The sequence below is a fragment of the Quercus robur genome, chromosome 4 (genome assembly GCF_932294415.1).
Source record: "Quercus robur chromosome 4, dhQueRobu3.1, whole genome shotgun sequence".
Taxonomy (NCBI): domain Eukaryota; kingdom Viridiplantae; phylum Streptophyta; class Magnoliopsida; order Fagales; family Fagaceae; genus Quercus; species Quercus robur.
The window spans coordinates 57226284-57238360 of record NC_065537.1 but is presented as its reverse complement, the minus strand read 5'-3'; the positions used below and the strand labels follow the sequence as shown (position 1 = coordinate 57238360).

Genomic DNA, 12077 nt, shown 5'->3' with positions numbered 1-12077 from the left:
CCCATTCTAATATATCAAAGTCATTGTATGTTTTTTTGGGTGTGGAATACAGGTATGAACAATCTGAATTTATAGAGAAGGAATTAGAGCAGATGACAGAACAGATCAAATCAATTATTCAGACCCTAAATGCCAACCAGGTAAACTTTTGAGTTCAATGTTTTCACTCCTTAACAAGTATTTTTTTTCATTTCAATGATTGATACCTACCATACCATTTCATTTAGGGAGGAGAACTTGAGGCAGTTGATGGGATGACACCTTTAGATGTAGTTGTCTGGATTTTAAACAATCAACCAAGTTCTTTAATGTGGATTGATGAGAAGGTTAGTATCCTATGTTGTATTAATCTATGGCAATAGCTGCACTTGTTAATCTTGATTAGTAATTATTATGTGTAGAAATGAAAAAAAATTGCACTTATAAACAAGATTGCTAATGAGTTGCTTTACCCTTGTTTCCTATTATTGCTGCAAGTGTTTATGGTTTCCATTACCTTGTTCCACGAGCTAGTAATGTTGGAAGATTTGTCTATCGTTTACAAAGCCTTGGGCTTTAGCTCAAGTTGTAAGTGGGATGGTGGTTGGTAGGTCTTAAGATCAAATCTTGCTAAGAAACAAGGAGATCAATTGTTGACAAATCTCAATACTTGTTAAGGCTTTCATGCAATGTAGATTAGCTCTTTTATATATAAAATTCAGTTATTTACATGTACTATTTTGGAATTTTTTTGAAAAGGTTAAGATGTACGTACTAATTTTTTCACATATAACCCCTTCTTCCAAAAAGACCCTGCAAGCTGTAACATTGTTTTTTCTTTGTTGCGTATCTAGCTCATGTTGTAGGAAACATAATATTCCCCAGTGCATTTATGGTAGTACTCATGCAATTCTTTGTGCTAGGAGTGACTGTTCTGCTTTAAATATTACTTTTCACATGAACATTTTATAAACCCCAGCATAAAGTGATGGGAAAGTAAGAAAAATCAGGAATTGCTGGATACATCCATTTTTCACATGCATTTATAATTATTCTCTATGGAATATATTGCAAGTGCACTGACCATATTCAATGCCTTCAGGCTGAAGAATTTTCTTCACGTATTCAGAAAGTTGCCAGCCAAGGTTCTGCTGCAGGTTGCGAACTGATGGATCCAAAGTTCTGGAAATCCTCATATCTGGAATTGTAAACTACCTCAAAGAAAAAAAAAAAAAAAATCTTTTCGGAATCAGCTTGTACTGAGTCAAGATTAGTACATGAATGCAGAGGAAAAGATTTCATTGCACCATTGTTTTTTAGGCATTAAATGCATTTGTAATGTCTATTGATATTTTTCCTTTGTAGGAATAGATATTCTCTTTAATAACATTTTGAGAATCTCTAGCAGTGAAAGATGTGATTATGCTTGCATCCGTCCTTAAGTAGCTGGGTGCCATGGGCTCATTAGGGTTGTTTTTTTTCTTTAACTTACATTATATTAATATGTTTGAAACGCTCAAGCTCAATAGATTTTAGGTCTATTGAGCTACACAATTGGACTTGCTTTAATGGTTAAATGTGTACATAGAGGGCTCCTAGTTTTCTAAAAGTGAATGAACAGTAGGATAAGAAATGGTTCATAAGCAAGCTTAGAGAATATAAATGTATTTGTGTAAATATTGATAAATCGATTGGAAAACAAGTTTGTGAGCTAAACATCCTTGAAAATAAACATGTTTTAAAACACCTTGCCATGCCTATTTTGGGTACATGTTCAATTTGAATATACTTAATGTTTTTTGGTAGGTGTTTTTCAACAGCTGAGTTTGGGTACGGAGGACCTATGAAGAAAATTTGAAGCTGAAGGCATTGTGAAGTGATAAGGTCATTCACAACTTGCTTGGGTGTTATTGTGTGATTGGGTTTTAGGACTTACATATGGGACCATCACATGAATTTAATTAAAGCAAACTTTAAGTTCACCAATCACAAGGTGATACTTAATCACGTTGTAGATTTCGGTATCTCTAGACTTTCTCTTACTATAAACAATGAAGAAAAATAAAGATATTTCCGAGTTGGCATTGCGTTGAGCCCAACTTTTTCTTTACAAAGTGTTTACTGTTCTGTTTTGTCATCCTACCTTACTCCTTGAACGTTCTATTTGGTGCTTTTATAACATGCATATTTTTCTTTTGGTGCACTTAAGATTTAAGAATACTAGATGCATGTGAAATGAGTAGATCGTGAAAGTTGGTAGGGCCACATGATTTGGTGTTTATATGAAAAACAATACCTCATCATGTGCAGAAAGACCTTTTTTTGAAGCCTTCTCATGGAGACTTGGTAATGTCAAGATAATTAGTTTTTTATATAGAGAGGTAATGACAATATATTATTGCTTGGACCTGAGAATAGGAAAGCAACTCATTCATGTGAGTGGAAAAACATAGATGAATTTAGAAAAAGCAAACCCAGCACTTGGTCCTCTGCGTCTTTCAGATGCAGGGTTCACAAGCTGAGATGCATATAAGTAGCCTTGTGCAATTGGTGTTGGATACTGCAGGCTGAAGCTGATTTGCTAACAGATAATGTTATGGATGAAGTTAACTTGGCAAACGTGCTCGATAATATCCATTATAGGAGACTGGAAGTATGTGAGTTTTCCTTCAAGGCCTTCAGGATTTTATTTATGAAACAAATGTAGGAGTTCAAATATTTGGAAACATAACCGTTTTGCAACATATAGAATACAGGGGGGAAAATGCTGAAATTTAATAGGTACTCATCAACTAATGGTGCCCCACTGTTGATCAAATAATGAGGTTTATTCTTGCATTCTTCTGCTTATGCTATGGTGATTCGAGCAGGTAGGGCTTAAGCCACAGCCTCAATCAGGTCATCACAAAAGAGAGAGGGAATAATGATCTAATTTTTTCCTCCATCTGCTGAAATAGCCCCTTCATTAGAGACAGAAATTTCGCAGCGAGCTCAAATTTTGCTTTTGCGCCATCCCAAATCCACATCAATATACGTATAGCCAAGCCTGGTTATTCATTAGAAATTAGTATCCTTACATAATTAACTACATGGATAAAATGAGAATAAGTTAGTTATAGAAATGAGAAAGAAATTATAGGAATATTCATGTTATTGGTTAAGTGATCAAGTCTCACGTAGGATAATACTGACTAGAGTAACAAGTGGTAATAAAATTTTGTGGGATTAAACCCTCTGGGGTAAGCTTTTGAGTTAAGGTGTTGTTCCAACATGTTATCAAGCCCTCTAAAAAAGACTCTTAAGATGTTAATCTCAACTTCCACAAATCCAACATCATAATCGCAAGAAAGATTTTTATTTTATCCAAACCCGCATTAAAAAATAAAAAAAATAAAAAACCACTGATTGCTCTAAAAAGCACTTCTAAAAACCACTGCCAAAGTCTTGAACAACACACACACACACAAGTAAAATCCTAAGATTCAATGCTTCGAGTTTTGTTGAGGCCTTTCATAAGGGCTTCTTCTTAAATTCATACATTGACCAAGCCTTGAACAATAATTTTCACACTCTTAAATTTTATAGCAGCAAGGGCACAACTGTTTTGTCTCTTTTGTGGTGTCAAATAACCACAACCATGTTTCTTCCCATAGTTCTATTCCATTCACCTGCTGGATGTTTTCGTGCTACAAGTCTAGTCCAAAGTTGTATTTTATTAACATATATGATAACACCACCACCAACACATAATATCCAAAGGCCATTTAACTGTTGAGATGGTTGGTTCTAGAGAAATGAAACTCCCATGAGAGTGAAAATCACATGCAGAGTTTCTCTAGAAATGAGAGGAGATAGGGATCAAATGGCCTGAATACTTGGGGCCTTTTTATACACCCTTTTACCCAATCGGAGAGTTGTAACTTTAGGAACAAACACAACCCTCTGTAGGGTCATATCCATTTACTAGAGAAACTAATTGCATTGGAAGTTATCACCACTCTACTTCTCTAGGAGACAAGGTAGGAAATTTTATATGAGGGAATGCCACCACTGTTGTGGCGTGATTACCCCCTCCAATACCAACAGAGTTGCATCTAGCCATAAGACAGACAGTATTTTCCAATTGAAAGAGTCGCTTGGCCAAATAAATAAAAGAAAAGAATTTATTTCCTGTGCATCTATTAACACAAACCAAATATGTGATGAGAATAGTGAAAACCTGCATAGGGTATCCTTTGAAACTCTTGAACAAACTTGTTCCTCAAAATCGCAGCCAAATCAGCTTTACCAGATGCTAGAGAAGCCACTAGAGTCTGCATTCAAGTTAGATTCCTTAAAGAGACATACATTAGCAGGAAAAGATTCCTGCTGTCTGTCCAGAGAAAAGAAAAACAAAACATTCCAATTTTAAGTATTTGAAACCCATTATTTGATTTATATATGGTTTTTTGAATTGGAAAAGAAATTTGCATAGGCGAAATGATATTGTCCTTACAGTTGAAACAAGTAAGAGTCTAAAGATAATAAAAAAAAAACATAGATCCAAACAAAACGTCGGCAAAGAAGAGGAGGGGGATGAATAGGAGCAAGGCGTTTGGAACTTTAGTAAAGTACAATCACTTCTGAAGGACTCATCTTTGAGCCAATCATGTCAGAAATGCTTTTTTTAAAACAATTTTCAAATTCTAAGATTATCAAAAGGGAGAATTGGACCTTGAGAACTGTTAGCAGCAATCGAAATGCATCACAAAGCCTTCTGTATCCCTGAGATGGCAATAGTTTTGGATCAAAACAATCCAATTTCTGCTTAAGCCATTTGATCAACTCTGATGCAGAGAAGGATTTCCCACGCCTATAACTGTTTATGAATGCAATCTGATCAAAAAAATTGTAGTCCAAGCTAAGGGTAGTCTATTTTTTACGGAATGTATATTGAGACAGTGTAAAGGATTTATACAAGTAATAAAAGCCAATTACCTAACAATGACCATGGTATTGTTTTAAAACTTATCCAAGATAAGTTAAACTTGGGAAATAGAAGTTGGTGCTAGAACATAAATGACCTTATCAACTACTGGAATCATTCAAAGTGACATCATGGACACAAATTTTTCCAGCAGAAAACTCAATTTTTAAGAATGCTTCTTTCTGAAGTTCTATCTTGAACAATAAACCATGGTTTTAACTTCTAATAGGAAAGTTGCCCAAATCAGTCTTAATAAAGTTACATGATACTGCTTAAGAATGGAGATATCCTAATTTGGTATGTGGGATCTTGAGCACAGATAACCTAATTTCACAATATAGCAGACCTGGACAGCAGCTAAAAGCTGCAGAATGATCCAAAATGAAAGTGTATTATTAGGTAAAAATTATATATTATATGCTTCATAGCACTTCAAATATTTTTCCAGTTTGTATTACATACTAATTAAAGAATTAAGCGGAGTCATCAGTCCTGCCCATATATGAGCTCTCTTATTTTGCAAACTTTTTTTTTTTTTTTGACGGCAAAGATAGAAATTTTGCAAACTATTTCCAAATAAGCCAAATTAGCAACCTAAAAATTTAATTTCAATAAGAACTTAAAGTAGTCTTCCAAATTGAATCATTAGGACTAAAAACTTTTAACAAAAGCATCACCAAAATAAAGATAAGGCAGTGATATAGTTGATTTTTTTTTTTATTAAACTGGCATTAGAATTTAGATGCAGATTTTTCAATGTTAAAATAGAAAACATGCATAATCACAAAAAAAGAAGCATAATTGTACTACTACTTCTACTCACTTTTGGAGGGCAGGAGTTGCATTAAGTTCCAGGTATTCAACAACCTCCATAATCTCCGGATATCGTTCCTCAATTATTGTCCTTGAATGATAGGAGCAATAGAATTTAGATGCAGATTTTTCAATATTACAAAAATAGAAAACATGCATAATCACAAAAAAGAAGTATAATTGTACTACTACTTCTACTTACTTGAGGGCACGTCAACTCTGACCCGGAGAAACCTTGCCTCGCCCGAGGCAATGGCTTTACAATCTACCTCAATGACTACCAATTCTTCGTCCAATAGCTCTCCCTGCTTCCTGGTTTATCAGATCTAAGGGTAGTTCCCACACTTGCACCCACATCGGAACAGTTTGGAAGTTAACCGAAGAGGCCGTCATTCCTTTCTCCCACCTTCGCAGTAATAGGATATGATTATCGAAACTCCAAGGACCATTGTTAATAACCCACTTCAATTGGCATTCCATCGAGAATTTAAACCGAAACAGTCCGTCCCCAGCATCTGTAATTGTTAGATCGTTCCCCTCCATCTTCCATGCAGAGTGTAGATGGTTTTCCGCAGCTGTAAAGTTGATGAGTTCGGTCGTGTGAAACCTTCCTAGCAAACTGAGGGACCACTCTTCTAGAGTTTTCTCGCGATGCTCCGACCGAACCATGATCACCTCATCTTCCTCCTCTGTCAAACTAACCGAGTCCATGCTGACAAAACAATAATCTGGAAAGGATAGGGTACCTACACTTAAGGTCGACCCAGATTTCTCTAGGATTCGACAGTTGAGTAGGAGGAAAGAAAAAAATTAGGGTCTCACCCTGTGTGAGAAAGAACGACTCCTACCAAACTTTATAATCGTGACAATAATTGTGACAACTTTCCAGTTTGTCACAATAAAGTAAAATTTCCTTTTCAAAAAAAAAAAAAAAAAAAGAGTAAAATTTAATAAAGTTTTCAATTTATAAAACATGTTCATAAAAATATATAAAATGAGAAATGATATGTCCAAAAATATTTTCATAATATTTTCACATCAAATCATAAGTGGCAAGTTCTTACTGGTTGTTATTGTTAGGACAAAAAAGTAATCTCAGTTGTAAGTTCAAATTTAAACCAATAACAACTAACCATTTATGATTTGTTGTAAAAATATTGTAGACATAGCACTTCTCAAATAAAATTGCTTCAAAGGAGTTTTCTTTCCCTTAATTAAATTTGGGAACTTCAATAAAAATATCATTACTAGTTAAAATTCCTACAAAGAAGCAAAAGAAAGAAGGGAAATTTTGTTTCGATATTCAATTTCTCAAGAAGAGAATCCTTGGTTCAATTTCCATAAAAACATGGATTCTTGACTTATCCTTGAGATTAAAATAAATTATCTCACCCAAAAACAAAATTAAGTCAGTGCTTAATTAAATACTAGATATTTGACTTAAATATCCATCATTTGACGTGGACAAAATCGTATTTGAGGATTTTACATCTAAAACCTCAATTTAAGAACTACTAATTGGTTTGATCCCCGCCAAGGATACATAGGCAACCTAAACAAATTCTTAGATGCAACCACAAATAAATAAAAACACATATCCCCTCAAACATGAAAATAAATAAACTTATGTACAAAGGCGATGTGGTTGGAATCAAAAGGTCTTTCCTTAAAACAAGAGATTGTAAATGACCTTAAACTTTTTTTTTTTTTTTTTTTTTTTTGAGGAAATACAGTTAGCTTAAATTGAGAGTCTCTTATTCTAATCGAATTCCACATTCACTAAAAAAATAACTGCCGTATGCTAAAAAAACCAATCATCATATAATATGTTTATATCTATTGGATCTTATAGATACAAAAGACAGTTAGATTTGGAATTGATTTTTTTTTTTTTTTGGCTAAATTCGTTTAAAGTATAATATATATTTTTTAAAATGAGCTTTTTAGAAATTGAGCATATAAAAAAATTATTATTAAGTATAATATCTATTAGTATTACTAACATTTTTTTTCTCAAAAAAAAAAATTATTAATACAAATAAGAATGACAAAAGTGTCCCACCTTACTTGGACTGACATGTATTACACAAGTTTTCTCCTTCAGAAGAAATGATAAAGGTGAAATAGGTTTTAATAACCCACACCTGACTGTATTATATTATTTAAAATATATTATATACGATTTAGTCATTTCTATACACATGATTTTATAATCTAATTTTTATAGATATTCCTAAAACACTCATCCTCTCTCTTTTAGCACTTTCATCGTCATCCCTCTATTTTTTCTTGTCTTTGCCTCTTTAGTGTTAAAGTCATCTTTAATAAGGATGACAAATTATTTCTATTATGCCTCTGCCCACCCGCTTCCTTCTCAGAGAAGGAACGTGATGGAGATAAGACACCCATGATCTGATCATGTCCATTTTTTTACTATTAATAATTAATGGTACTTGTATTAATAATCATATCTTGGGGAGTGGAAGTGCTAGTGATACAATGAAATTAACTTAATATTAAAAAATGCATAATTTTGGTTAGATTATTTAAAACATATAAAATTACAATATACTCTCTCCTTGTGCTTTTTCCCTTTTTAATATTAAATAAATCTCTTTCTCAAAAAAAAAATTAAATAAATCTTTTTCCCCTCTTTATCAATGCACTTTATCAGCAAACTTGCGAATTAAGTTCTTATATTCTTTCTCAAAAAAAAAAAAAAAAAATGTTCTTATATTGGTCCCCCTCAAAAAAGAAGATGTTCTTATATTGGTCCCATAAGAATATGTCAAACATTAAAATTCAACATCACTAACATTTATACAAGTACACAACCGCATCAAATCAACGTTTTTCTTCTGTTAATGCATGCTTTGCCTTAATCAATTCCATTCAATTAATTCTAAAAAGAAAACAAAAATCCATTCAATTGAATTTGGGATTGGGATTGGGATTGGCTCAAAGTTGTTAATAAATATACACCATGAATCTATTTTTGGTACCAGTCGAACTTCCTTCTCATCATATTGGCGAGCCACAGTCGTCTCTGGTGTATAGGAAAGTTCTTAAAACCAACAAGTAATTTATAAATTTCTATCCAAAAGAAAAGTTATAAAATCTTTTGGTCTCAAATTAAAAAAGAATTAGGACCGTACCTTTCCTTTGTCCAAACTCCAACACAGGATTTAATCATTTACTTAAAATAGTAATCCTTATAGTGAGTGACCATTATTGTTACAAATAACTAGTCGCTAACCCGTACGATGCACGAAATAGTCAAGTAAAATTGAGTTAAAAATGAAGGAAAATAAATAATTTAGTTCAAAATAAAGGTTCAACTAAAAAATTGGTAAAAAAATACAATTATTTTTTACTTTCTTTGAAATTGAACAAAGTAATGCAAATTCAGAACCAATAACCCAAAACCAAAGAAAAAAAATAGAAGAATCTTCAACCTCTAGAGGAAGAAGCCCAAGTTTGAAAAACCCCACTAAAGTATTCGATTTGTACCACAATAAGACATAGAAATAATAAATATATCAGTAAGTATATGAAAAATTGACAATCACAATCAAATTCAAAAGTCAAATGGAAGGACATGTCAATCTCACTGTCTATAGGACTGTTTCTATAAAGAAAAATGCATATTTTAGTTTACTGTGTAGTATTAGAGAAACAAAAAAGAAAAACAGTTCTTGACAATATTTGAGGACCTTAAACAATAATAAATTATGAACATTCTTTATTAACAGAAATAATTTTTATTTCAAAAAATTGCATACCCAAACCTTAGCCTAAATTAAAACAAATTCAAATGAAAGACAATATTAAAAACCCCAACAACTTGAAACTGAAACAAACCATAATTGAAGGAAATATTAGAAAAAGAAATTAATACCTTTGCATTGATGAAATTAGAATCTCTACATTGTGAAAGATTCCACTTCATCTCTACAAAGAAACTGAATTATTTAAATCCAAAAGAGACAAATTTTTTTAAAAAAATTTATTAACGAAAATATTTAATAAAAATTGTCACATATCAGAATCCTATTTTCTAAGCCCTAATTTCTGAATTTAAATCTAGAACCAAAGCCAACTGTAATTGTAAAATGAACACAAACACTCATGTGCAAATACACATACACTAAAAAAGATCCAATGTTTTATGTTTTGGGGTGTATTGTTTTTCTTACTATCTCTGTTTTTGCTTTTAATACATATACACTCACTTTGTGTTAGGAGCTTCCACTGCCCATTTTAGCACTGCCCCAAATTCTCACCTACATGCTCTATATGCCTTTTTTTTTTTTTTTTTTTTTTTGCTTTTGCTTCTTTATATTTTAAAGTTTTTGTAACAAATATTCAAGTCATTGGGTTCACACATTATTTCAGCTTAATTAACTTTTAATTTCTCACAAACCAAAAACACAATAAGTAAATAAAGTAAGTAAGATCTGTATTTTCTTCTTTACACGACATTCAAAGCAACCATTAAAAATGGTTTGCAAACAACTATCTGAAAAAAAAAATAAAAAAAATAATAATAATAATACCCTAGGACTCCTTTCACATATTCTTAGAGATTAAAATTACACAGTATAGGATCTCATCAACTGTTATGTTATTTCCAAGTAATGCAGAATAGATTCACAACAATGGAATTTCCCACCAAAGCAATTCAGTTTTATTTCTAATTGAAGAGACAAAAACACAAACCATAATAAGAAATGAATGTGCTAAAAAAAAAAAAAAAAGCAACTGGTGACAAAATTTAAATCTATTAGAATTGAACCAAAAGACAGAGCTCCAATTTAAAACCACAGGAATCAAAACAATCATCCACACCACACCACAGCAAAGCAATTCATTGTTATTTCTAATTGAACAAACAATTACAATGTCTGCTCCTCTTCTAAGCTTGTCCTACCTGGATTCCAAAAGATAAGTTGCAAAACAATAGGGCTTTGAACATATACATTCCAAGTTAATTCCAATTGATTAGTGGGCATGGTTGCCTAAGCCAAAAGTACAATTTCACCACAATTAATTGGGTATTAATCCCACCTATAGCTTATTTCATAAATTAAAACCTCCCTTAAGCATAAAAATAAGACATAGAAAAAAACGATAAGAAGGAAAGTATAAAAATAAAACAACCTAGGAAAAGTACTATGGCTTTGTAAAATACTGACTTTTACATTTTATTTTGGAAGTAAAATGGAATAGTTTGTGGCAAGATACAATGTTTTGGATGAAAGTTGACCCACAAGTCTCTAATTTGCCAAAGCACACTCCATTAAACCCGTGAATTACAAGAACAGTGCAGAGATATAGATAAGACTTAAAGAGTCCACATCCGTTTCAATTTTCCAGGGCTTTTCTCTCACTTTCTCTCCTCTCTCTCTGTTTCTCAATTAATCAATTATATCTCTGTCAAAGACCTAAACTCTTAAACCAATAATAAAGATTCAATTTTGAATGTGTGTTTATCTTCCTTATAATCTCAAAAACTGAGTTATGTGTTCAAAACGGAGCAGCAAACCATTACTACCAATCCATATAACAAAATGTAATAAGGGAAACAAAAGCCATCAAGCAAAAGAAATAAGAATGGAGCACAAAAAGAATTGAGATTTAGAGATACCTAAACCGAAGTAGCCACATTCTGTCAATATTTATACACTGTGAGGAGAGGAAGACAGGAAGGAAGGAACTCAGATAGGCTGTCGTTACTGTGAAACCGTAGAGCAAGAAGGTGAGGAGATTTCAACGGTTTCAAATGGTATCAAATTTTCCTGGCCTTCACGGTTTCAGAATCTTTGTTTTGAGCAGCATGCCAGTATGACGTTATATTTTTCAAACTCTTTGTTTTCTCACACAAAACCCTTCCACGTTATATTTTTCAAACTCTCTGTTTTCTCACGCAAACCCCTTTAGGGTTCCACCTTCCACGATTTCGTTTTTTTTTTTTTTTTTTTTTTTTTTTTTTTTTTTTTTTTTTTTTTTCCCTTTAAGCTGAAATGGCCTTGGGTTGGGCTTGATAGTGGAAGTAAATAGATAAGAAGTGGGCTGAGATTTATTATATAGATTTATTATAGGGCTGAGATTTATTATGCAGAGTTACTATTATTTTGAAATTTGTAAAAACTATTTTCAAATTGTAGGACAAAAAAAAATAATAATAATAATAATAAAAATTGGAATGACATGGCCACTGATGTAGTGCAACGTGAGCGCAACAACATTAAACTCACGCTTCAACTTTTAGTAATATATAGATATAGATAAGACAAAATAAAAGGAGGGATGGGAAAAA

At 32.4% G+C, this 12077-nt stretch overlaps 3 protein-coding genes across 9 annotated transcripts in view; 1 reads left to right on the top strand and 2 right to left on the bottom strand.

The window, feature by feature from the left end:
* Nucleotides 1–6469, bottom strand: part of LOC126723089 (uncharacterized) — a 91274-nt gene extending 84805 nt beyond the window's left edge. For both annotated transcript variants that reach the window (XM_050426362.1, XM_050426361.1), the window contains exon 1: nucleotides 6165–6469. In XM_050426362.1, the coding sequence (XP_050282319.1) occupies nucleotides 6165–6469 (305 nt within the window). The remainder of the gene's footprint in view (nucleotides 1–6164) is intronic.
* The window catches only part of LOC126723088 (nuclear pore complex protein NUP62-like), a 124447-nt gene that overhangs the window by 103678 nt on the left and 8692 nt on the right, over nucleotides 1–12077 (top strand). For 2 of the 5 annotated variants that reach the window (XM_050426350.1, XM_050426349.1), the window contains exons 8-9: nucleotides 228–326; nucleotides 1082–1386. The exons of 1 other annotated variant lie outside the window; for it this stretch is intronic. In XM_050426350.1, coding sequence (XP_050282307.1) covers nucleotides 228–326; nucleotides 1082–1189 — 207 coding nt within the window. In that variant the 3' untranslated portion in view covers nucleotides 1190–1386. Of the gene's footprint in view, nucleotides 1–227; nucleotides 327–1081; nucleotides 1387–1785; nucleotides 1842–12077 lie in introns of those variants that run through there. 2 more of the 5 variants (XM_050426351.1, XM_050426355.1) reach the window with 2 other exon arrangements.
* On the bottom strand, nucleotides 2642–5976 carry LOC126723093 (uncharacterized). Of its 2 annotated transcripts, XM_050426368.1 has the most exons (5): nucleotides 5961–5976; nucleotides 5769–5849; nucleotides 4693–4837; nucleotides 4199–4292; nucleotides 2642–3025 (listed from the first exon to the last, which is right to left on the bottom strand). In XM_050426368.1, the coding sequence occupies exons 2-5, from the start codon at nucleotides 5816–5818 to the stop codon at nucleotides 2874–2876; spliced, it is 441 nt and encodes a 146-aa protein (XP_050282325.1). In that variant the 5' UTR covers nucleotides 5819–5849; nucleotides 5961–5976; the 3' UTR covers nucleotides 2642–2873. The 2 variants fall into 2 exon arrangements, with proteins under 2 accessions (XP_050282325.1, XP_050282326.1); XM_050426369.1 differs by lacking the exon at nucleotides 5961–5976 and having other exon boundaries at nucleotides 4693–4831.

Bases quoted from the DNA above. Each gene is read 5' to 3' on its own strand.
- LOC126723093 (XM_050426368.1), bottom strand. From the start codon at position 5,818: ATGGAGGTTGTTGAATACCTGGAACTTAATGCAACTCCTGCCCTCCAA. The intron at 4,838-5,768 runs GTGAGTAGAAGT...ATTCATAAACAG, and splicing joins GCAACTCCTGCCCTCCAAAA to TTATAGGCGTGGGAAATCCT. The intron at 3,026-4,198 runs GTTTTCACTATT...ATGAATAACCAG, and splicing joins TCAAAGGATACCCTATGCAG to GCTTGGCTATACGTATATTG.